This window comes from Tamandua tetradactyla, chromosome 9, assembly GCF_023851605.1.
Source record: "Tamandua tetradactyla isolate mTamTet1 chromosome 9, mTamTet1.pri, whole genome shotgun sequence".
Lineage (NCBI taxonomy): Eukaryota > Metazoa > Chordata > Mammalia > Pilosa > Myrmecophagidae > Tamandua > Tamandua tetradactyla.
This window is the reverse complement of record NC_135335.1, coordinates 5,601,853-5,627,697: the sequence shown is the minus strand read 5'-3', so window position 1 is coordinate 5,627,697 and position 25,845 is coordinate 5,601,853. Positions and strand designations below refer to the sequence as shown.

General features: G+C 44.1%; 2 protein-coding genes across 6 annotated transcripts in view; one reads left to right on the top strand and one right to left on the bottom strand.

Moving 5' to 3' along the window:
- Positions 1 to 2,286: 2,286 nt before the first annotated feature.
- MRPL21 (mitochondrial ribosomal protein L21) lies at positions 2,287 to 25,295 on the bottom strand. Of its 3 annotated transcripts, none has more exons than XM_077115444.1 (7): positions 25,177 to 25,295; positions 22,989 to 23,046; positions 20,118 to 20,203; positions 15,461 to 15,624; positions 3,357 to 3,409; positions 2,870 to 3,026; positions 2,287 to 2,399 (listed from the first exon to the last, which is right to left on the bottom strand). In XM_077115444.1, the coding sequence occupies exons 1-6, from the start codon at positions 25,280 to 25,282 to the stop codon at positions 2,903 to 2,905; spliced, it is 591 nt and encodes a 196-aa protein (XP_076971559.1). In that variant the 5' UTR covers positions 25,283 to 25,295; the 3' UTR covers positions 2,287 to 2,399; positions 2,870 to 2,902. The 3 variants fall into 3 exon arrangements, with proteins under 3 accessions (XP_076971559.1, XP_076971558.1, XP_076971560.1); XM_077115443.1 differs by having other exon boundaries at positions 2,923 to 3,026; XM_077115445.1 differs by lacking the exon at positions 2,870 to 3,026.
- Positions 25,296 to 25,342: 47 nt separating this feature from the next.
- Positions 25,343 to 25,845, top strand: part of IGHMBP2 (immunoglobulin mu DNA binding protein 2) — a 37,659-nt gene continuing 37,156 nt past the window's right edge. For all 3 annotated transcript variants that reach the window (XR_013157489.1, XM_077115441.1, XM_077115440.1), the window contains exon 1: positions 25,343 to 25,514. Coding sequence is in view for 2 of the 3 variants with exons in the window: in XM_077115441.1 (XP_076971556.1) it covers positions 25,429 to 25,514 (86 nt within the window). In the remaining variant the exon portion in view is untranslated. The remainder of the gene's footprint in view (positions 25,515 to 25,845) is intronic.

Genomic DNA, 25,845 nt, shown 5'->3' with positions numbered 1-25,845 from the left:
CACACGGTCACACTGAAAAAGCTATGTAGTTGTACAATCATCTTCAAGAATCAAGGCTACCGGAACACAATTCAACAGTTTCAGATACTTCCCTCTAGCCACTCCAATACACCATAAACTAAAAAGGGGATATCTATATAATGCGTAAGAATAACCTCCAGGATAACCTCTTGACACTGAAATCTCTCAGCCACTGAAACGCTGTCTCATTTCTCTCTTCCTCCTTTTGATCAAGAAAGCTTTCTCAATCCCACTGGTGGTCCTGTCGAACACTGCCAGGGAGACTGACGCCCCTGGGAGTCATGGCCCACGCAGCAGGGAGGGCAATGAGTTCACCTGCCTGAGTTGGCTTAGAAGGGCCACAACTGAGCAACAAAAGAGGGTTTCTGGGGGTGATAATTAGGCATATATATACATATTTTTTTTTTTTTGGGTGCATGGTCCAGGAATTGAACCTGGGTCTCCTGCATGAAAGGTGAGCATTCTAACACTGAACTACCCATGCACCTGTGGGCATATTTTTAGGTAGGCTTAGCTTCTCCTTTGCAGGTGTAAGTTCATAGAGGCAAACCCCAAGGTCGAAGGCTCAACCTATTGAACTGATCATCCTCACTAATTGTGAGAATATCAATTTCCCAGATAGGGAAGTTTAATATTTCTTCCTTTCTCCCCAGTCCCCCAAGGGGAACTTAGTAAATACTTTTTTATTCTCTGCTCATTTTACTCTGTGATATATTGGGGCATCACACTAACCTTTACAAACCAACAAGAAGTCATACCTTACTCAAGGTATCACATAATTATGGTGTTTGAATAAACTGACCACACAAGTTAAGATCAAGTGCTACCAAAGATAGAAATTTTGCACAACTAAGCATCTCTCCCTTTGTAGACCAGTTTCTGAAAGGAGTCAAATGTCAACAGTTCCACACTGATATCAAGGTTTTAGAGGCACATCACCAAACTGTTCTGCAGACGACAGTAGCGCTGCTTCTCTCTAGGTGGGAAAAGTGGTGCCTGCTAACTGAGCACTGACTTCTTGCGGCCCGTCACCGTCACCGAGTCCTCACCGCGACCCGGGGGCAGGTGAGGAGTCCCACCTGGGACAGCTGAAGATGCCGAGGCTCAAGGCTCCGTGACCTGCCGGGGACCAGGTCCATCTGGCCCCAGGCCCCACACAACCTGCAGGACATGGCCTACTGTGGCAGCATCTCCACAATCCTCTCTGCTTCAAGCGGAGTAGCGAGTCAAAGGCTAGGAGGCAGGGCTCCATTCTCAGACCTTTCACCACCTCCCAACGGAGGCGAGGCCTAGACAGCTCAGATGGAACGATCACCACCCAGGACGGGGCCAGGCCGACCAAGAGTCCAGGGAGGGGCTGGAGAGGGCGTCACTTTCCCACAGGCCATTAGGAACCACAGCCTCTGGGGCCACGGCAGCCTCAAAGAGGGAAAGGGCTCCTCCTTCTGTGTCTGGGCCCGGCCCCCTGCTCACCCCAGCACCGCCGCCAGATGCACCGAGGGCCCCTCTGGGTGGCGCACTCACAGTGCAAACAGCACCACCTCGGGCCTGGGGGCAGAAGCCCCTTCCCTACCCAGCCCCAAGTATTCCTTCCTTCTTCTTTGCTGTGCTCCCATGGCCCCTCTGGGGTCAGGACCCTGACATTTCCTGGAGTTTGACATTAGCTCCAGGTCCTCCCCAGGCCCTGAGGACCTTGCGCTCAGGATTGAGTCCCAAGGCTCCTCCTCAGGACCCATCCCCCTGCCCTCCCTGCTCTGTCCCTGCGAGCTCTGCTCCTCCCATCACATCATGTCCAGCACCCATGCCCACCACCCCATGCTGACACCTCCCCTCCCTCATCTGCCTCTGCCAGATCCAGTTGGGAATAAAGTGAGACAAGAACCTGGATCCTGGAGCCAGATGGCTTTGAATAAAGCAAGTCGCTGGAGGGAATTCACTTATGTTTTTCTCCATTTCATGCAGAAATGGAATCTGGATCCTGCCTGTCATGATGTCACAGGCGCCGGGTCCCAGCTGTGACCCCCGCCCACTTCCTCCTGCCCTGCCGCCATGGGGTGAAGGGCTGCCAAGAATACTATTTTGTCTCTTACATAAAAATTGAGTGTCCAACCCTAGGAGGGCCATACTTGTCATTCTTCCTGAATTCCTGTTCTCTCCAGTTCAGGGAGGCTGTTATTTAAGAAGCAGCTCAAACATGGCCCCTAAGCTAAAATGACCATCTATGACATCTCACACATTTTTATATCAGAACTCAAACACTTGGTCTCCCTGGAAAACAAGTTTATTCTCTATCCTGTAAATGCTCACTCAAAATCACAGCAGGCATGGGGCGACCTCAATGGTGTTTATCCGGAGGATGGTCTGTGGCGTCACGATTACTGAAAGAAAGAGAGGACGCTGTGACAGGCTGTGCATTGCGAGATGCAGCGGGGACCCTGCCCCGCCCTGGCTGTCCTGCCCTCCGCATTAAGGGCCTGCTGTGGCCCAGCCCCACATGCACCAGCTGCACCTCAGGCAGCACCGGCCCCCCGCCCCCGTACCCCAACATCAATGTCACATGTGGGCGGGGTCACCTGTCCCCAGCACCGCTCTCCCCTGCCGCCTGTGCTCATTTCTGGAGCTAAGCCAGAAATCACTTAACTTCAGGGCTGAGGTTTCTCAGGGACCCCCAGACCCCACAACCTTTAGTGTGTTCAGAATGGATTCCCTGTGCCCTCTCCCCGCACCTCGGAGACCCATGGTGGGGGGTGTGTCTGCTCGTCTCTGGGGTTCTCACACTGGGACTGCTGCCTGGGAAGGATACCGGGACCTATCCATGACCCCAGCAACAGGACACAGAGATACCAACCCAAGCACAACGGAGGGTGGCACAGGAGGCCAGCTATGCTTTCCCTAACTCACTTCTTTTTCTCCTGAAGTTTTTCCTTTTCTTAAATTTCATATTGACTTTTGGCCATGATTCTGTCTTTTCAATGACAGTGGCTTCTACTCGAACGAGATCCTTTCTAGAAGGAAAGAAAATAAATAATGATACACCTTCGGGGATGCTTTATGTGAGCATTTCTAAGTGTCACTTTCTTTACTGCTGATAATAAAATATGCCATCACTGTAAACATTTTGAAAACAGTAAGAATTGTGAAGAAAAAGTTCATGTAGTTTGCAATAACTCTTGAAAGGGCCATCCTGGACTGAGTTAGTAATGCCCTGTTCTCTTTATGGGACTCCTCACTCCCACGATGATTGTGGAGAACTGGGCAGCTCTGCACACGCAGGCCCTGAGCCCACACCCCGCCCCACGTGCTGAGACACATCCTACCGTTTTACAGGACATTACCCAAGCAGTGGCTTTCCGAGTAACGTGAAGTTGTCGGCTCCAACCAGCAGCACCTTAAGAAATTCAATGGAAGCATTTAATCACGGGCTCCTTACCAAGAAGTAAATTAAAAGTCTATAAGCACAGTAAGTGACAACTGAGTTTTATATGAACACGCCACAAAGAAAGAAAGATTGATTACGTGACACTGAAAAACACTGACATGTATTGACCTGCTACCTAATTATTCTTTTAACATTCAAAAATTGGGGATGCAAGCTAACAATGTGGCGATGCCCAACAGCTGTGAGGTTATTGTCACCTAAGTGTCCTGGACTGGGAGAGGGGGAGGAGTAAAAATTTGATTATTTGTTGCAGTGGTTACGTATCCAGACAACTACAATATTCTCCTACAGAAGTTATGGCTTAAAAAAACAACAACTTTATTGACACATAACATACCCAGAGATAAACACACAAGCTGTATTATAGTGTCTTTTGAAATAGTATTGTTAATATTGCAAAGATTTAGACTCATCTGTATTCTTGAAAGGGCTGCAAAATCCTGTACATCCAGGCAACCATTTTCAAAATTTGGGAAAGTTCCACAGGTGGAAATATCTTTGCACTCCAAGTGCAATAGTTTTTTATCAGCTATTAGAAGATTGTCTTAAGCTTTACCGATAAAAAAATCCAATTATATTTAACTCAAATGTTTAAAGACAATGTATTTTTTTTATATATTCTAGAATTTAATCTTTATACCAATCTTGAGCGATATGTATTATTCCGCTTAATATAGACATTAAACATATAACAAAGTATTCGGCATATATATATATATAAAAGAACGAAAGAGGATCCATCTCTCACATCCTATACAAAAATTAACTCAAAATGGATCAAAGACCTAAACATTAGATCTAAGACCATAAAACAAATGGATCAAAGACCTAAACATTAGATCTAAGACCATAAACTGTTAGAAGAAAATGTAGGGAGATATCTTATAAATCTTATAATAGGAGGCGGTTTCCTAGACCTTATACCCAAAGCACGAGCACTGAAGAAAGAAATAAATAAATGGGACCTCTTCAAAATTAAACACTTTGTGTATCAAAGAACTTTGTCAAGAAAGTAAAAAGACAGCCTACACAACGGGAGACAATATTTGGAAATGATATATCAGATAAAGGTCTAGTATCCAGAATATATAAAGAGACTGTTCAACTCAACAACAAAAAGACAACCCAATTACAAAATAGGCAAAAGACTTGAACAGAGGCTTCTCAGAAGAGGAAATACAAATGGCCAAAAGGCACATGAAAAGATAACTCAATTTCCCTGGCTATTAGGGAAATGCAAATCAAAACCACAATGACATATCATCTTACATTCACCAGAATGGCCATTATCAATAAAAGAGAAAACAACAAATGCTGGAGACGTCAGATGGTACAACTACTGTGGAAGGCAGTTTGGTGGTTCCTCAGGAAGCTTAAATATAGAATTGCCATACGATCCGGCAATACCATTGTTAGGTATTTACTCAGAGGACATGAGGGTAAGGACACAAGTGGACATTTGCAAACCAATGTTTATAGAAGTATTATTTACAATTGCAAGGAGATGGAAACAGCCAAAATGTCCATCAACAGACGAGTGGCTAAACAAACTGTGGTATATACATATGATGGAATATTACGCAGCTGTAAGACAGAATAAAGTTATGAAGTATGTAACAACATGGATGGACCTTAAGGACTTTATGCTGAGTGAGACTAGCCAAAAAAAGGACAATATTGTATGGTCTCACTGATATGAACTGACATTAGTGAATAAACTTGGAGAACTTCATTGGTAACAGAGACCATCAGGAGATAGAAATAGGGTAAGATATTGGGTAATTGGAGCTGAAGGGATACAGACTGTGCAACAGGACCGAATATAGAAACTCAGAAATGGACAGCACAATACTACCTAACTGTAATACAATTATGTTAAAACACTGAAGCTGAATGTGAGAATGATAAAGGGAGGAGGGCTGGGGGCACAAATGAAATCAGAAAGAAAGCTAGATGTTAAAGATAGAGATGGTATAATCTAGGAATGCCTAGAGTGTATGATAGTGACTAAATGTACAAGTTTAAAAAATGTTTTTGCATGAGGAAGAACATAGGAATGTCATTACTGAATGGTGTTGAAATTGATAGTAATTACTGTTTTAAAATTTTAATAGTAATTACTGTTTTAAAATTTTAACTTATATGTGAGACTAAAGCAAAAAAATGTTAATTTAGTACAAAATTTATATTTTGACTAGGGCATTTCCTAATATAACTTATGTAGATAGCGTAATTGAACACCATAAGTACATGGAACCATGAATAGGGCATGAGATTTTGTTGGTTCAAATCCCAAAGTGATTTGAACAGTGAATAAAAAAGTATTTGCAAAGTCCCCTTTGGGGAATGGTGAGAAAGGGGGAAAATTCAACTTCCCCAAGTTGAATTCTTGATATTCTCATAAGCAGTGGGGACAACCAAAGCAACAGGCTGAGCCCCCAATCTTGGGGTTTGTTCATATGAAACTTAACCCCACCAAGGATAGATCAAGCCTACTTAAAATTAGGCCCCCAAGAGAACCTCTTTTGTTGCTCAGATGTGGCCTCTCTCTCAGCCAACACAAGAAGCAAACTCACACCCTCCCCCTGTCTACGTGGGACACGACTCCCAGGGGTGTGGACCTTCCTAGCAATGTGGGACAGAAACCCTAGAATGAGCTGGGACTCAGCATCAAGGGATTGAGAAAACCCTCTCAACCAAAAGGGGGAAGAGTGAAATGAGACAAAATAAAGTGTCAATGGCTGAGAGATTCCAAACGGAGTCGAGAGGTCATCCTGGAAGTTATTCTTATGCATCAAGTAGATATCTTGTTATTCAAGATGTAATGGAGAGGCTGGAGGGAACTGCCTGAAAATGTAGACCTGTGTTCCAGTAGCCATGTTTCTTGAGGATGATTGAATAATGATACAGTTGTCACAATGTGACTGTGTGATTGTAAAAACCTTGTGTCTGATGCTCCTTTTATCTACCTTGTCAACAGATGAGTAGAACATATGGAATAAAAATAAATAATAGGAGGAAGAAATGTTAAAATAAATTTAGATTGAAATGGTAGTGATCAATGAAAGGGAGGGGTAAGGGGTATGTTATACATGAATTTTTTCCTGTTGTCTTTTTATTTCTTTTTCTGAATTGATGCAAAGGTTCTAAGAAATGATCATGATGATGAATATGCAACTATGTGATGATACTGTGAATTACTGATTATTAATAAATTATTAATAATTTATTATTAATAATTATTCTATTATGTAGAATGGAATGATAAGAATGTTTGCATTTGTTTATTGCTATATTTTAAAAAAATTAAAAATTAATAAAAAAGATAGAATGCCTCTTGGAGTAAACAAACAAACAAAAAGGAACTACTTTTAATTTTAAGCCACATTTCAATTTTCAGAGATGTCAAAATGTAAGAAAAGCGTGCATCTTAGACTAGATGAAATACACTAAGTCTAACATTTCTTAGAGTTTAAGTCAATTTAGCTTACGACAGATTGCATTAAAGGAAAGTACTGTAGGCCTTCTCAGAACTTTAGGTAATATATGTTGCGAATGTTTTTTTTTAAATTTTTATTTATTAATTAAAAAAATTAACAACAAATAAAAAATTAAGATATCATTCCATTCTACATATATAGTCAGCAATTCTTAATATCATCACATAGTTGCATATTCATCATTTCTTATAACATTTGCATCGATTTAGAAAAAGAAATAAAAAGACAACAAAAAAGAAATAAAACGATAACAGGAAAAAAAGATTATACATACCATACCCCTTACCCCTTGCTTTCATTTATCACTACCATTTCAAACTAAATTTATTTTAACATTTGTTCCCCGTATTATTTATCTTTATTCCATATGTTCTACTCATCTGTTGATATGGTAGATAAAAGGAGCATCGGACACAAGGTTTTCACAATCACACAGTCACATTGTGAAAGCTACATCATTATACAATCATCATCAAGAAACATGGCTACTGGAACACAGCTCTACATTTTCATGCAGTTCCCTCCAGCCTCTCCACTACAACTTGAACAACAAGGTGATATCTACTTAATGCGTAAGAATAACCTCTCGACTCTGTTTGGAATCTCTCAGCCATTGACACTTTGTCTCATTTCCCTCTTCCCACTTTTGGTCCGGAAGTTTCTCTCAATCCCTTGATGTTAATTCCCAGCTCATTCTAGGGTTTTTCTCAATCCCTTGATGCTGAGTCTCAGCTCATTCTAGGATTTCTGTCCCACGTTTCCAGAAAGGTCCACACCCCTGGGAGTCATGTCCCACACAGAGAGGGGGAGGGTGGTGAGACTGCTCGTTGTGTTGGCTGGAGAGAGAGGCCACATCTGAGTGTTGCGAATGTTTAAGGGAAGAGACCTAATACGCTCTTTTACAGCACGGAAGCTGTGGCGGAGACACCGTGATTCAATTGTCCAGCAGTTGTTCCTTTTCTGACCAGTCTTTCTCCTTTCTAAGACAATGTATTTTTAACAATATTAGTGCACAATGGATATTAAGATGGTAAATAATAAAAATATTTTTAGAGTTAATTTCAGCACATGTTCTCTCCTCTACTATTCTATTTCCTAATGCATGAAAACCATCTGCATTATATGGGGCTTTCTGTAACTTTGTTAATGTGAAATGCTTGAAAACAATGTCTTTAAAAATCTTTACAAATATACTACTGAAGTCTCCTACTTATTTTTGGACACTAAAACATATGCTCTTGTTTATGAGGTCATGATACTGATTTTGTTAAGAAGAACAGAGCTCTGCGGGTTGCTGTTTCAGCAAATCAAGTTAGCTCAGCTCTGAGTTGCACAGGAACGCTCAGTAACGAGTGGCGAGACCATCTTAGAAACAAAATTGAAGGCTCTCCTTGGTGTAAATAAGCAAAAACTCGGCAATTACAAAGGAAGTTTTCACAAGGAAAAGCAAATATCATGTCAATAATAAACTATAGGCCCACGCCCCGCCAGTCAGCCCGCCCGCCCTCCTCTCCCTCTTTGTCTGCCGGCCCGGCACACGGCGCCCACGCCCCGCCAGCCAGCCCGCCCGCCCTCCTCTCCCTCTTCTCCCTTCTGCTCCGGCGGCGCTCTACCTGTCATCTTATCCTTCCCTTTCTCCTCCTGCTCCGGCGGCTCTCCAACCACCACCGTGCCCTCTTCCGCCTTCACCGGTTCCTCCGCCACTGGCCTCGACAGCCTTGCCACCCTCACCTTTCCTCCTCCAGAACAGCTACTGGGGGAGTGGAGACAATACAGAGCAGCTCCCGGAGCCACAACAGAGATCAAAGGGACGGCGTACCCCATCCTGGAACGGCTGACTGTCTGGGAGAACCAGCTCCGGTGAGATCGCCGAGGGGCGCGGGCTTTCCCAGGTGGGACGGCAAGCGGCCGGAGTCCCTCCCTTCCTCCTTCCCAGGCCAGCTGGCAGAATTGAGCAGGCAGTCCCCTTGGGCCACGGCGGCTGGCGCCCCCACCATGCAAGGCCCCCCGGACCAACTGAGAGAGTTGGGTCGGAAATCCCCAGACTGCGGAGAACGGTGACCAGGGGGTCCCTTCCAAACACGTGACTCCCCGGGCCGGCTGGGAACAGTGCACTCTCCCAGGCTGCGGCAGCTGGCACCCTCCCGCCACGCTTGGCGCCCCGGGCCAACTAGGAAATTCAGTCGGGCGCTCTCCCGTGCTGCGGAGGCCGGCGACCCTCCCCACGTTCGGACCCCGGGCCGGCTGGCACTCTTCCAAGACGATTCGGCTGCCGAACCTCCCCTACGGCGAGAGTTTTCCAAAGTTAAAGGACCCACAGCAACTTTCACTGGTGGAACCCGTAGACAAACGTGTGCCACGAGCGCCACCTACTGGGCAGGATAAGAAAAACAGAACCCAGAGATTTCACAGAAAAATCTTTCAACCTGTGGGGTCCAACACCCAGGGAAATCTGACTAAATGCCCAGACGCCAGCAGAAGATAACGGGATCACACTCAGAAAATTGAAAATATGGCCCAGTCAAAGGAACAAACCAATAGTTCAAATGAGATACAGGAGCTGAAACAACTAATGCTGAAATACGAACAGACATGGAAAACCTCTTCAAAAACGAAATCGATAAATTGAGGGAGGACATGAAGAAGACATGGGCTGAACAAAAAGAAGAAATAGAAAAACTGAAAAACAAATCACAGAGCTTATGGAAGTGAAGGATAAAGTAGAAAAGATGGAAAAAACAATGGATACCTACAATGATAGATTTAAAGAGACAGAAGATAGAATTAGTGATTTGGAGGATGGAACATCTGAATTCCAAAAAGAAACAGAAACTATCCGGAAAAGAATGGAAAAATTTGAACAGGGTATCAGGGAACTCAAGGACAATGTGAACCGCACAAATATACGTGTTGTGGGTGTCCCAGAAGGAGAAGAGAGGGGAAAAGGAGGAGAAAAACTAACGGAAGAAATTATCACTGAAAATTTCGCAACTCTTATGAAAGACCTAAAATTACAGATCCAAGAAGTGCAGCGCACCCCAAAGAGATTAGACCCAAATAGGCGTTCCCCAAGACACTTACTAGTTAGAATGTCAGAGGTCAAAGAGAAAGAGAGGATCTTGAAAGCAGCGAGAGAGAAGCAATCCATCACATACAAGGGAAACCCAATAAGACTATGTGTAGATTTCTCAGCAGAAACCATGGAAGCTAGAAGACAGTGGGATGATATATTTAAGTTACTAAAAGAGAAAAACTGCCAACCAAGACTCCTATATCCAGCAAAATTCTCCTTCAAAAATGAGGAAGAAATTAAAACATTCTCAGACAAAAAGTCACTGAGAGAATTTGTGACCAAGAGACCAGCTCTGCAAGAAATACTAAAGGGAGCACTAGAGTCAGATACAAAAAGACAGAAGAGAGAGGCATGGAGAAGAGTGTAGAAAGAAGGAAAGTCAGATATGATATATGTAATACAAAAGGCAAAATGGTAGAGGAAAATATTATCCAAACAGTAATAACTCTAAATGTTAATGGACTGAATTCCCCAATCAGACATAGACTGGCAGAATGGATTAAAAAACAGGATCCTTCTATATGCTGTCTACAGGAAACACATCTTAGACCCAAAGATAAATATAGGTTGAAAGTGAAAGGTTGGGAAAAGATATTTCATGCAAATAAAAACCAGAAAAGAGCAGGAGTGGCTACACTAATATCCAACAAATTAGACTTCAAATGTAAAACAGTTAAAAGAGACAAAGAAGAACACTATATACTAATAAAAGGAACAATTGAACAAGAAGACATAACAATCATAAATATTTATGCACCGAACCAGAATGCCCCAAAATACGTGAGGAATACACTGCAAACACTGAAAAGGGAAATAGACACATATACCATAATAGTTGGAGACTTCAATTCACCACTCCCATCAATGGACAGAACATCTAGACAGAGGATCAATAAAGAAATAGAGAATCTGAATATTACTATAAATGAGCTAGACTTAACAGACATTTATAGGACATTACATCCCACAACAGCAGGATACACCTTTTTCTCAAGTGCTCATGGATCATTCTCAAAGATAGACCATATGCTGGTCACAAAGCAAGTCTTAACAAATTTAAAAAGATTGAAATCATACACAACACTTGCTCAGATCATAAAGGAATGAAGTTGGAAATCAGTAATAGCCGGAGTGCCAGAAAATTCACAAATACATGGAGGCTCAACAGCACACTCTTAAACAATAAGTGGGTCAAAGAAGAAATTGCAAGAGAAATTAGTAAATACCTAGAGGCGAATGAAATGAAAACACAACATATCAAAACTTATGGGACGCAGCAAAGGCAGTGCTAAGAGGGAAATTTATTGCCCTAAATGCCTTTATCAGAAAAGAAGAAAAGGCAAAAATTCAGGAATTAACTGTCTACTTGGAAGAACTGGAGAAAGAACAGCAAACTAATCCCAAAGCAAGCAAAAGGAAAGAAATAACAAAGATTAGAGCAGAAATAAATGAAATTGAAAACATGAAAACAATAGAGAAAATCAATAAGGCCAGAAGTTGGTTCTATGAGAAAATCAATAAGATTGATGGGCCCTTAGCAAGACTGACAAAAAGAAGAAGAGAGAGGATGCAAATAAATAAGATCAGAAATGGAAGAGGAGACATAACTACTGACCTCACAGAAATAAAGGAGGTAATAACAGGATACTATGAACAACTTTACGCTAATAAATACAACAATTTAGATGAAATGGACGGGTTCCTGGAAAGACATGAACAACCAACTTTGACTCAAGAAGAAATAGATGACCTCAACAAACCAATCACAAGTAAAGAGATTGAATTAGTCATTCAAAAGCTCCCTAAAAAGAAAAGTCCAGGACCAGACGGCTTCACATGTGAATTCTATCAAACATTCCAGAAGGAATTAGTACCAACTCTCCTCAAACTCTTCAAAATAATCAAAGTGGAGGGAAAACTACCTAATTCATTCTATGAAGCCAACATCACCCTCATACCAAAACCAGGCAAAGATATTACAAAAAAAGAAAACTACAGACCAATCTCTCTAATGAATATAGATGCAAAAATCCTCAATAAAATTCTAGCAAATCGTATCCAACAACACATTAAAAGAAGTATACATCATGACCAAGTAGGATTCATCCCAGGTATGCAAGGATGGTTCAACATAAGAAAATCAATTAATGTAATACACCACATCAACAAATCAAAGCAGAAAAATCACATGATCATCTCAATTGATGCAGAGAAGGCATTTGACAAGATTCAACATCCTTTCCTGTTGAAAACACTTCAAAAGATAGGAATACAAGGGAACTTCCTTAAAATGATAGAGGGAATATATGAAAAACCCACAGCTAATATCATCCTCAATGGGGAAAAATTGAAAACTTTCCCCCTAAGATCAGGAACAAGACAAGGATGTCCACTATCACCACTATTATTCAACATTGTGTTGGAGGTTCTAGCCAGAGCAATTAGACAAGAAAAAGAAATACAAGGCATCAAAATTGGAAAGGAAGAAGTAAAACTATCACTGTTTGCAGACGATATGATACTATATGTCGAAAATCGGAAAAATCCACAACAAAATTACTAGAGCTAATAAATGAGTACAGCAAAGTAGCAGGCTACAAGATCAACATTCAAAAATCTGTAGCTTTTCTATACACTAGTAATGAACAAGCTGAGGGGGAAATCAAGAAACGAATCCCATTTACAACTGCAACTAAAAGAATAAAATACCTAGGAATAAATTTAACTAAAGAGACAAAAAACCTATATAAAGAAAACTACAAAAAACTGCTAAAAGAAATCACAGAAGACCTAAATAGATGGAAGGGCATACCGTGTTCATGGATTGGAAGACTAAATATAATTAAGATGTCAATCCTACCTAAACTGATCTACAGATTCAATGCAATACCAATCAAAATCCCAACAACTTATTTTTCAGAATTAGAAAAAACAATAAGCAAATTTATCTGGAAGGGCAGGTTGCCCTGAATTGCTAAAAACATCTTGAGGAAAAAAAACGAAGCTGGAGGTCTAGCGATGCCGGACTTTAAGGCATATTATGAAGCCACAGTGGTCAAAACAGCATGGTATTGACATAAAGATAGATATATCGACCAATGGAATCGAACAGAGTGCTCAGATATAGACCCTCTCATCTACGGACATTTGATCTTTGATAAGGCAGTCAAGCCAACTCACCTGGGACAGAACAGTCTCTTCAATAAATGGTGCCTAGAGAACTGGATATCCATATGTAAAAGAATGAAAGAAGACCCGTATCTCACACCTTATACAAAAGTTAACTCAAAATGGATCAAAGATCTAAACATTAGGTCTAAGACCATAAAACAGTTAGAGGAAAATGTAGGGAGATATCTTATGAATCTTACAACTGGAGGCGGTTTTATGGACCTTAAACCTAAAGCAAGAGCACTGAAGAAAGAAATAAATAAATGGGAGCTCCTCAAAATTAAACACTTTTGTGCATCAAAGAACTTCATCAAGAAAGTAGAAAGACAGCCTACACAATGGGAGATAATATTTGGAAATGACATATCAGATAAAGGTCTAGTATCCAGAATTTATAAAGAGATTGTTCAACTCAACAACAAAAAGACAGCCAACCCAATTACAAAATGGGAAAAAGACTTGAACAGACACCTACCAGAAGAGGAAATACAAATGGCCAAAAGGCACATGAAGAGATGCTCAATGTCCCTGGCCATTAGAGAAATGCAAATCAAAACCACAATGAGATATCATCTCACACCCACCAGAATGGCCATTATCAACAAAACAGAAAATGACAAGTGCTGGAGAGGATGCGGAGAAAGAGGCACACTTATCCACTGTTGGTGGGAATGTCAAATGGTGCAACCACTGTGGAAGGCAGTTTGGCGGTTCCTCAAAAAGCTGAATATAGAATTGCCATACGACCCAGCAATACCATTGCTGGGAATCTACTCAAAGGACTTAAGGGCAAAGACACAAACGGACATTTGCACACCAATGTTTATAGCAGCGTTATTTACAATTGCAAAGAGATGGAAACAGCCAAAATCTCCATCAACAGAAGAATGGCTAAACAAACTGTGGTATATACATACGATGGAATATTATGCAGCTTTAAGACAGGATAAACTTATGAAGTATGTAATAACATGGATGGACCTAGAGAATATTATGCTGAATGAGTCCAGCCAAAAACTAAAGGACAAATACTGTATGATCCCACTGATGTGAATGGACATTCGAGAATAAACTTGGAATATTTCACTGGTAACAGAGTCCAGCAGGAGTTAGAAACAGGGTAAGATAATGGGTAATTGAAGCTGAAGGGATACAGACTGTGCAACAGGACTAGATACAAAAACTCAAAAATGGACAGCACAATAATACCTAATTGTAAAGTAATCATGTTAAAACACTGAATGAAGCTGCATCTGAGCTATAGGGTTTTTTTTTTTTTTTTACTATTATTACTACTTTTATTTCTTTTCTCTATATTAACACTGTATATCTTTTTCTGTTGTGTTGCTAGTTTCTCTAAACCGATGCAAATGTATTAAGAAACAATGATCATGCATCTATGTGATGATGTTAAGAATTACTGATTGCATATGTAGAATGGTATGATTTCTAAATGTTGTGTTAATTTCTTTTTTTTTCTTTTTTTCTCCGTTAATAAAAAAATAAAAATAAAAATAAAATATATTACAGAACAATGATCTGATACAGGTATTAGTATAGCTTCATGCATAAATTTAATATATTTGCTTTAGAAATAAAAACAGAGTAGGCAAAATCCAATACAACAAACAGCATACACCAGAAGGGTAGAAACGCTTGGCAGACCAGAACGCTGACTGCCAGTAGGGGAAACCGACAGCCAGGAAAAGGCCTCTAGGCCAGTCCCTGATGTTTACAGATGACAGCAGCAGTCAATCCAATATCAGATTAGCGTTCTAGCCGAAACTTGACTCTTCCCTATACCAATACAGGCTTAAAAACTCATTACATCCTTACCTGTGATTGTTATTATATGAGATCAAATATTTTCCTGTGGGAAGATGTTAAGATTGTACAGCAAATCACTCTACCCACCTATCATCCATGCATCTCTCTATTTATGTTTTTCTCTGTGTGATTTCCTTTATCCAGCTCTCTACCTATACCTACCTACTTACGTATGTTTGCAACTTTTTTTCCTAGAAGTGTGGCTAACTGCTTCCCTCTAAGGGCTAAATCCCTGAGGTCTGTGGTTGACCTCTGAGCTGCAGCAGCCTGCTTGGCACGCAGCCCCTGCCTTGGGGAGGCTCTGCTGCCCACAGTCTGCCCTGCCTGTCATCCCTGACCGACTTGAGGAGACCTCGCTATGATAAACGGGGGACCTGGGGTGGCCTGTTTGGTGTGTGAGCCCCTGATCACAGACAGAAACCCAGTTACCTTCTCTAAGCGAATCCTCTCTCCACACGCCAGGTCTAACTTGTTTTCAATTAAGATCAGGTCCTCATTGGTCACCTTCCACTGGTGGCTAGCAAAGTGCACCACGGCAAAGAGCCGGCCATACTGCCCTGTGGCGATCAGCTCGTTGACCTTCCTTACGACCTCTGCAGAAAAGGTGGACATTCAGTGACTCATGCCTGCAAAGGCAGCACCATCCCACCCCTGGCCATCGTGATTCCATTCATCACAGCCCCCCAACCCTTTCCCTCCCCCCACAACCACAGTGCTTCCTAGCTGAGGGCGGGGAGCTGGGGGGACTGGGAGCCCTGTGGGTGAGGAGACAGCTCGCCTGCTCTCCAGGGGGTGAGCTCATGGCTGATGGCCATGCTCTTAGACCAGTATCTGAGCACATGCTGCCAATCCGTCACCCTCAGAAGGGTCTGGTACCCTGCCATGTGGGGCTCTTGACTGATGTTCCTTCCAACTTCAGGAGATGCCAAAATCATCTCACTCACTTCTCTGGCCCTATTACTTGGGAGCCTTAGTTTCATTTCTGTAAATCTGGCCCACTCTTTCGGGGGAGTAGGGCAAGGTCTTAAGGGTGACTTCCATCTTATTTGATTCCCAATCATTATTAATAAAAAACCAGAGGACTGAGAAGTGTAAAAACCCTGAAAAATGAAAGGGAAGACCTTTTTGCAAACAGGAAAACCCAGAACTACATCCCCATGGAACTGGAAAGAGGCGAGCGGCCATGCCTACACCCATCCAGGTTCCCACTTTCTGGTTTTCTTGTCACTGCCTTGATCCCACCTCCTTTTCCCTCTGCCCTGGACTGTGCACTCTCAGGACCAACATGTTCTGAACACGACCCACCAGCCCAGGCCTAGGGCTTTTCCATGTAGCTACTTTTAAATGCACCCAAGCCTTTCCAAGCATGTCTGAGCCGAACCTCAAAGGAGAGGCTCAGAAATCTGTTTCTCAATGGCTGAGAGATTCCAAACAGAGTTGAGAGGTTATCCCGGAGGTTATTCTTACGCATTAAATAGATATCACCTTGTTATTCAAGATGTAATGGAGAGGCTGGAGGGAACTGCCTGAAAATGTAGAGCTGTGTTCCAGTAGCCATGTTTCTTGAAGATGATTGTACAATGATACAGCTTTCACAATGTGACTGTGTGATTGTGAAAACCTTGTATCTGATGTTCCTTTTATCTACCTTATCAGCAGACGAGTAAAACATACGGAATTAAATAAACAATAGGGGAACAAAGATTAAAATAAATTTAGTAGATTGAAATGCTAGTGATGAATGAAAGGGAGGGTAAGACGTATGGTATGTAGGAATTTTGTTACTGTTTTTTTATTTCTTTTTCCGAATGGATGCAAATGTTCTAAGAAATGATCATGATGATGAATATGCAACTATGTGATGATATTGTAAATTACTGATTATATACGTAGAATGGAATGATCGTATGTTAAGAATGTTTTTGTTATATTTTTTAAAAAATTAATAAAAAAATGATTATGGGGAAGAATACACAACTATGTCATGATACTGTGAGCCACTGATTGTATACCATGTATGGACTGTATGTTTGTGAAGATTTGTTAATAAAAAACTAAAAAAAAAGAAATCTGCCTCTGATGGAATGAAATTGAGTCACGCTGGAGACTGGGCTTACGGGGCCTGAGGAGCTGCTGCACGGGGGCGGGTCTGTGGGCTCCACCCCACGACTGCACAGACACCAGATCTATATACAGATGCTGTTGGGACAAGCAAGATGTGAATCCATCGAAAGTGCGAGTGACCTCACTGTAGCTTTTAGTCCTTTTCTCCATCAGACACTGAAATCCAACGGCTCCACGTGTGCCTGGAGAGGCCGAGCACCACCGGGCCCCAGAGGGCTCTTCACACCCCATCCTTCACCTCGGATTCACCCCCACAGGCTAAGGATGAGCTTGCGAAGGATTTGCCCCGTTTTCCTGCTCACAGTACTTCTGATACTCCCCCCGGGTGGAGAACCAGGTCCAGACTTCCTGCTGCGGCACTCAGGGCTCTCCCTCACCTGGCTTCAACCATCTCTTCAGCACTCGGGCCCACCACATACTCCTCCCCAGCCCTCCAGAGACCCACTACCACAGGCGCACCCGGGAAAGGTGCTCATCAGACACCCTGCTTCCTTCTTCTTGCTGCCATGCCTGGGCCTACTCTGTTCCCACGGTTCTGAATATTCTCTGTCAAGAGGAACTCCCACCCAACCCTCAGCTCAGCTCGAGTGCCACTATGTCTGTGAAACCTTATCAGTATCAGCACGTCGACAGACTTAAGTGCTGGAAGACGGATTTCATTCTGATTTATACTGTGGTTTGTTACTGCCAGGACTGCCCCCACTCTCTGCACCTAGGGAGGTGCTAATGAACGTGACCCCTTTGATGTACAGAAAGGAAGACTGAGTCCACACATAAAGTAATGAGGCAGAAGCAAGAACCTCAGCTCTGTTCACTCTCTGGTTGAAGCACGTTCCAAGGTACCAAACTGCCTCTACTTTTAAACAAAGAGAACTGCCCTCCAAATTTTCTAAAGTTTTCCATGATAGATGACTCACGTTACTAATTATGAAACTTCATCCATTTTGAAACTGGAAGCCTGGGCTAGGAAATGCCTTAGGTTTTCAGACGGAAGGGCACAGGGAGAATCGGCCATTAAACTCTGGGCTGAGAAAGTGCTCTACTCTGGGGCGGGGGAAGGAAGGGATGTCCACGGTGCGGGCATCAGCCCACGGTACACAGGACACTGGTCCTGGAGCAAGAGGCCTCGGCATAGTCTAGGCACCACGGCACACACCTATGGGAGTTCAGGAAGGCCACCAGCTTCACATTCCATTACCCAACTTGACTTAATATTTGCCCAACACCCATCTTAAGGTGTGTGCAGGTTTGAAAGGATTATGCACCCTAGAAAGGCCATGTTTTAATCCCGACCCATCTTGTGGAGCAGCCCTTTCTTTTAATCCCTATTCAGCACTGCAGGCTGGAAACCTGATTAGATGATCTCCAGAGATGACACGCCCAATTGTAGGTATTAACCGTTAATTAGAGGGAGATATGACTCCACCCGTTCCAAGTGGGTCTTGATTAGTTTTTGGAGTCCTTTAAAAGAGGAAACACTTTGAAAAAAGCTTCAGAGCCAGGAGAGCCCACAGTCAGACACCTTTGGAGATGAAGAAGAAAAACGGCCCTGGGGGAGCTTCATGAACCAGGCCTGGAGAGGCAGCTAGCACCATGCTTGCCAGGTGCCTTTCCAGTTGAGAGGGAAACCCTGAACCTCATCAGCCTTTCTTGAGTGAAGGTAACCTCTGTTGGTACCTTAATTTGGACATTTTTATAGACTTACTTTAATTGGGACATTTTCATGGTCTTACAACTGTCAACTTGCAACTTAATAAATTTCCCTGTTTAAAAGCCGTTCTGTTTCTGGTACATCACATTCTGGCAGCTAGCAAACTAGAACCAGGTGCTATAGGACACTCTGCATCCAAATGCAGACAAGAGGTAGTACTGGCTTGAGGAGCTCACACCCTGTTGGGCAGCGAGATGGATACACAAGTGACCACAGCACAGGGCAAGATGGGCGAGGAGGGACGAAGCATCCCGAGGGGAGCGGCCACCTGTGCTCTACCTGGGTGGATTATGCCAAGCTTTGATGAATTCTTGGGATTTTTGTTGGATCTTATTTTTAAAAAATGATAAGAAGTACAAACCTCATATTCTTCATGGCAGCTACTAAAAAAAATTTAACCAAAACCTGGGTTTTAAGTGTTCTCTTTTTACCAAGTTCCAGCAGTGACCACAGTTTTATTAAGGACCCAGAATGGATTAGACATATAAAGTACTGGCTTCTTGTTTTATTAAAAAAGACCCAGGGGTTAGGTCCAACTCTGCAGGGAAGGGGGCTTTCCAGAAGGTGGGAGGTGGAAGGCATGGGCCCTTCCTAAATTACCTTTTGAGGACACGCAGGATAAGGCCTGGCTTTGAGTTGGGTTTAAGGACCAGGAGAAAGAACGTCTGAAACGTCCCTTGCCTGGGATGCACGGACTGCCAGCATGTTTTCAGGAATGGGAACGTAAGCCTGAACACAGAAGGGCAGAGGAGCTAGGAGACTCATGCTTTCCAAATGGGAGACCCTTCCTTGGGAGGACATGGTCGCCAGTAGCCCCAGGCCCTATCAGATGCCTCACTGATGCTTCCTCTACCTGCTCCTGCCCCACGGTACCCTCTCACCGGGTTTGAAACAGCCCATCAATGCTCCCCAAAATGCTGCACTTCCCTAACCTACATTCTCAAACAACCCCTTGTACATGTCCTCTTGGCATTTTCCAAAATTATAATCATGGATATAAAGTCTGAGCAATCAAGCCGTCTATACGTCCATAAGAACAGGACACCCGCCTGACCGATCCTGGAATACTGTCGGTGGCCAAGAAAGAGTTGTTAAGTGAATGAATGTTTACAATTTTGAAGTTAACAAGCAAAACATTACCACATGCCTTCACGCTGCGCTGTCTCAGAGCACCCACAAAGTGACAGTCTTGCCTTCCGGCAGGGGCCGTCTGGGGGAAGCAGGGAGCTGCTGTCCCAGCGTGGTCTTTACCTGCATGGTGCCTGGCCTCTTCCACGGGGTCTGGCAGGACAATCTCTGGCCAAGGGGGTGAACTCAGGGATGTTTTAGGAACATATCTGTAAGATAATAATAACAATTATAAAATTAAAAATTTACATATACATGTTATACACGTGAAAAGGCAGTTAAAATTTCCTAACAAATGACTGTGTACAAAGGGTCAGGGAGGATGGGGTCCTGCTGAGCTGCTGCCTCAGGTCTCAGATCCTAATGTCGCTGGGGAGCTGCTGCCTTTACGGCTACACTGGGGTGGCCCCAACACACACGGGAAAGGTCAGAAGGCTGGGGGGGTGTGTGTGTGTGTAAGCTTCCTGTTGGTTGCAGGAGCCCCATCTCTGTTGTAATCCTGAGAACAGTCTCCCACTGTGATGGTGAAGTTCATGTGTCAATGTGGCTGGGTGATGGCATCCAGCTGTTTGGTCAAACAAGCACTGGCCTGATTGTTCAGGGAAGGTATTTCATGGTTTTAAATCATTAGTTGATTGCATCAATGGCTGGTTACATCTACAATCAACAAAGGAGGCCTCCTTCAGGCATGAGAGAAGTCTCGTCCAATCAGCTGAAGGCCTTAAAGGTCGAATGATGATTTCAGCAGCCAGAAGGGAGAATTTCCATTTCTACTTCAGTCAGCTGGCTCCTCTTGGGGAGCTCATCAAAACCTTCATCAGAGTTTCCAACTTGTACCCTGCCCTACTGGAATTCAGACTTGCCAATCCCCACTGCTGTGTAAGCCAATTCTTACCACAAATCCCCTAATATTTATAAACATGGGTAAATATATCTCGTCAATTCTGTTTCTCTGGAAAACCCTGACTAATACACCCACATATCTTCTTACAATGCCAATTTCAGAGAACAATAACTAATGTTTAAAAAGAAAAACAAGACTTCTCAGCCTTCTACCCCAGAGCAGCCTGTCCTTGGAATGACTTGATGCTGGGACAGGGGCCCCCGAGAGGGCTGGACTCTCCTGGTGCTACTTGTGGGTACCTGCACTTTTGGAGGGAGAGGCTGAACACTCAGCCTTTCTCTCTACTTTCCCACAACACTGGACACAAGGACACGGGGCCCTCTTGTCGCCACACTTGGCTCCAGCGCCTCATTCTGGGGCTTGGAGCCTCTGAAGCTGCAGTTACCCTCCCCCATATTTTATTAAATAAGACTACTTTCCTTGCTCTCCCTCTACCTGCTCAGCCCCCAGCCCTAACTCCGACCAGGTAGATGCTGACTCTTCCTTTGCACCCAGACAGGAGCCAGGGAGGCCCGGGATTCCAGCCCAGCTCTGCCACTCCTATGCAACATGACTCTGGGCCAGTCATCCAACGACTCTACATCCTGGTTTCTTCACTTGAGAAAATGAGACTAGAAGCACCTGCCTTCAAGGGACACCACATGCGGCATGGCAGTCTCCATTTGTGGAACCCTCTGCCCCTGCTCAGCCACTGCTGGAGGGAGGAGAGAGGCAGGAAGGGAGGGTGTGCGAAGAAGGGGGAGTCAAGGCTGGAGAGTAGGAAAGGGATTCTTTCTTCCCAACCTTCTATCCTATTTTCACCTCGAATTCCTGGAGTCTACAAAGAGGGGAGGAGTAGGTAGAGCCCAAATTGAATTTTCAGAACTGTTTTTAAGCCTTTGTTGCTGCTTTCACCAGAAAATGAAATGCCGATCTTCCTACTCCAGGGCTATAGGAAAAAGTTGCTCTCAAGCAACTCAAGAGAAAACTCAGCAAGTTCCAGAGAACCTGGTTGAGGATACAGGGAGGTGCTTGATACAAATCTGTGAAGTGGGTGTTAATTGGGAAAAAAATTAGATCTGGCTTCCCTGCTGTGCTGCATCTCAGAGCACTAGGACTGAGAGCCCCTGGGCCTGAGTGGGCCATAGGTTCTGCCTGGCTGGGGGTGGGGCTGGGGCTAGGGCGGCAGCTCTTGAGCTTCCTTGAGTGGCGATTAGCCCTCGCTGGTCTGCCATACCCGGATGAAAACTGGGAGAAGAACAGACCCTCCACCTGGACCCAGGTAGGTGGGTAGTCACCTCTCAGAGAGAAAACAGGAATAGGAAAAATAAGCCAGATCTGCTAAAATGCCCACTTAGGACTGCCTCCTATATTCCGATTCAGTTTTTTAGCCTCTCCTTTTAAGAATAAAATGACTCCCATTCTCCCACTGCAGAGACCCTGGGGTCTGAACGGCAGCAGCAACAAAACATTGGTAGCAAATGACATTTTCTGAGTGCTCACTATACGCCAGGCACTGTTTTAAGCTCTTTTAAATGTATACGTTTTCTTAATCCTTAAAGAATCCCATTGATGCACCTGTTGCTTCCCTGCTGCAGGGAGAGGCCAAGCACCTCCCTCCATGTCCGTGGGCTGCAGTGGCAGGGCTGGATGGGACTCTGGGTGCTTCTCTCCCCGTGACCCTGCCCTAGCATGGCCCTGTGCATCCCACCAGGGAGGATGGTTTTTGTCAAAATTTAGTTTCTGCTATTTACAATTTTTAAAATGTTCTAAGATTAAATTTTTAACGCTGAATATGCTTTTTCAAATCCTGCAACTTCCTCCTCGAGATGCTGATATGACTTCAGCTCTCCCATCCCAGAGACAAATCTCTAGACAGGAGTTAAAAGTTCTTCCATAAGGAAAGATGGCTATGTAAGGCCTAGAATCCCATGCTCTCTGCTCTTCTTAAGTGCTATTTATTTATCTTAAGGGTCAGAGTAAAATATTGGCAAAAAAGCTACGAGAAAATTTAAGTGTTCTAGAAAACTTAATCAAGAACTTTTCACTTCAGAAAGACAGTCTTACAAATCAAAGGAAGAGAGCCACCCAAACCCACATTTTGATATTACCCTTGTGGATATGAAGTGCTCTGCGAACGGAACCTCTGCGAAGCTGACCAAAGGGAAGCTGAGGGAACAAGAGAAACATGGGCAATTATTAAAATGAAATATGCACAGTCCTGGGTGAAGTTAAATGCACAACGGCTGTCACTGGCTGACACGCAGTTTAAAACATCACATTGCAACTTGACTATGGGCAAATCTAGTGAACCGAACCCACAGAACATTGTGTTTACTGGCTGGTTGTGTGTGTCAAGAGGTGCTTGTTGCTCCACGTCAAAGAGTCACAATCATCTTCCACTCGCTCATTTCTCAACCCTGTTCTCTGTCCATTGTGGGAATAGCCCCCAAGATGGCCCCAGTGAGCCCTGCCTCCTGGTCTCTTTCCCCTTGGGAAGCCCCTCCCTTGTGGGGTTGGTTTGCATGACAGCTTAAGGCAGAAGTGATGGTGAATCACCTTCGAGATTAGGTTATAAAAGCTGCAACTTCTGTCTTGGGTGTAACCCTCCCCCACCCCAATTCCTGGCTGGGGGCTGTGCTTGGAGAGACTCAGGTGGTGAGGAACTGAGGCCTGCCTTCCACCATGGGAGTGGGCATGGAAGTAGATTCTCCAGGCTGGGTGGAGTCCTGAGTAACTGCACTCTTAGCTGACTTGTTTGACTGCAAGACCCTGAGGCAAAATCACCCAGTGAAGGTGCTTCCCTATTTCTAACCCTCAGAAACGGTGCGAGGTAAGGCAGGTTTGTTGTCTTCAGCCTCTAAGTTTTGGGGTAACCTGTTATGTAGCAGTAAATAACAAATACACCAAAAGACAAAGACACTTCTGGTCTACAGAGGAGAGAAGGGATAAAATTAAAATGCACAATGTATAGATTGCAAAAAGTAGGAGAGAGATTCCTCAACAACTGCTGCTTTGTTTTAAATTGAACTAATTATTAGTTAATATACTATAAAATTCACCATTTTAAAGTGTACAATTCAGTAGCTTTTAGTATATTCACAAAGTTCTGCAATTATCACCAGTATCTAATTTCAGAACTTTTTTTTATCATCCCAAACAGAAACTCTGAACCTATTAAGCAATATCTTTCCACCCCTCCTTCCCCAACACTTGATAAACCCTGATCTACTTTCTGTCTCTATGATTTTTCCCATTCTCGCACATAAATGGAATCATATAAGATGGAGCTGTTTTAGTTTCCTGGCTGCTAAAACCAGTAACATGTAATGAGTTGGCTTAAACATGGGAACTTTTTGGCTTACAGTTTTGAGGCTAGAAGTCCAAATCAAGGTGTCATCAAAGTGATGCTTTCTCCCATAAGACTGTGGCATTCTGGGGCTGGCTGCTGGTGATCCTTGGTCCTTGACTTTTCTGTCACACGGCAACCTATCCTGGCTTCTCTGGGTTCTATTGACTTCTGGCTCCTTCCCATGGCTTTCTCTCTGTGCCTAAATTTCATTTTTCTTTTAAGGGACTCCAGTAATAAGATTAAGATCCATTCTGACCTAACTGAGCCACACTTTAACTGAAATAACCTTATGAGAAGGTCCTATTTAGAAAGGGTTCACTGCAACAGGAATGGATCAAGATTAAAAACCAAGATCAAGGACGTTTCAATGGGGTACATAGCTTCAAGCCACCATAATAGTCTTCTGCAACAGGCTTCTTTCCCTGAGCATGATGTTTGCAAGGTTAAACCATGTTGCTGCATGGGTCAGCGATTCATTCCTTTTTATTGCCGAATAATATCTATTGTACGGGTTCACGACATTTTGCTTATCCATTCATCAGCCTGTGAATATTGGGGTTGCTTCTCCTTTTGGGTTATTAGGAATAAATACCGCTACTGTGAACATCAACTACAGTTGGTTGATAACTAGGCAGGGATCACCAGGCCCACTGAGTGAAAAACTGATGTGAATGAGAACCACTGATGGAAGCAGAATATCGCGAATGAAATTAACAACACAGAACTGTACAACTGGAAGTGGTTAAGCTGGGACATTTTGCATTGCGTATTCGTCACTACAGTAAAAAGTTAAAGTAAAAACAAATTTCTCCCCCACCCAAAAACAAAAAAACCCGCGAGCAACACAGAAAGCGCCAGGTCGACAGAGACACACACGCTGCGGGGTGGCGGGGAGCACCGCTTGCTCTTTTTCCCCCACTCCATTCACCCCGTGGTCCGGGTCTCACCCGCTCCGGTCCCCGAAGGTCTCAGGCAGCTGCGGCCGCACGCTAACACCGGCCGCCCGAAGTTCACCGCCCGAGCCGCCGCCGCCGCCGCCACGGCCGCAGCCATCTTCCCGCCAGGCTCGGCCGGAAGCGGAAGCGGCCGAACGCCGTGCGTCGACGCACCGGGTCCGGCGGGGAAACACCGGCCCGACGCGGAAGTGGGACTTCGGTGTGGGACCTCGGCGGGCGCCGGGCCCGGGTCGAGGGGCGGCGATGGCCTCGGCAGCTGTGGAGAGCTTCGTGGCCAAGCAGCTGGACCTCCTGGAACTCGAGAGAGACGCGGAGGTGGAGGAGCGCAGGTAAGCCGGCCGCCGGCGTCGTTCCCTCGGGGTGGGTCCAGCCGTTTTCCTCCAGGCCCGCCCCGTTCAGACCTGGGGCGGAGCCTGGCCTCAGTCGGGACGGCGTCTCCTCTCCTGATCCCGACACCCCGCTGCTCGGTCACCCTCCAAAGAGGGGACTCTTATCAGCTCCCGCCAAGCCGTTCCATTTTTCGACCCTCAGAAAAGTCTTTTTCTCCACCTGAACCCCCCACCCCCACCCCAACAACGTGCTTTCAACCCATTTCCTTATTTATCCATTCATAAACGTTGTTTGCACCTACTCTGCCAGGCCCTGGCAAAAGGAGTAAGA

Bases quoted from the DNA above. Each gene is read 5' to 3' on its own strand.
- MRPL21 (XM_077115443.1), bottom strand. From the start codon at position 25,282: ATGGCTGCGGCCGTGGCGGCGGCGGCGGCGGCTCGGGCGGTGAACTTC. The intron at 3,410-15,460 runs GTAACTGGGTTT...GAATTTCTTAAG, and splicing joins AGAGGATTCGCTTAGAGAAG to GTGCTGCTGGTTGGAGCCGA. The intron at 3,027-3,356 runs GTAATGTCCTGT...CTTTCCTTCTAG, and splicing joins CTCGGAAAGCCACTGCTTGG to AAAGGATCTCGTTCGAGTAG.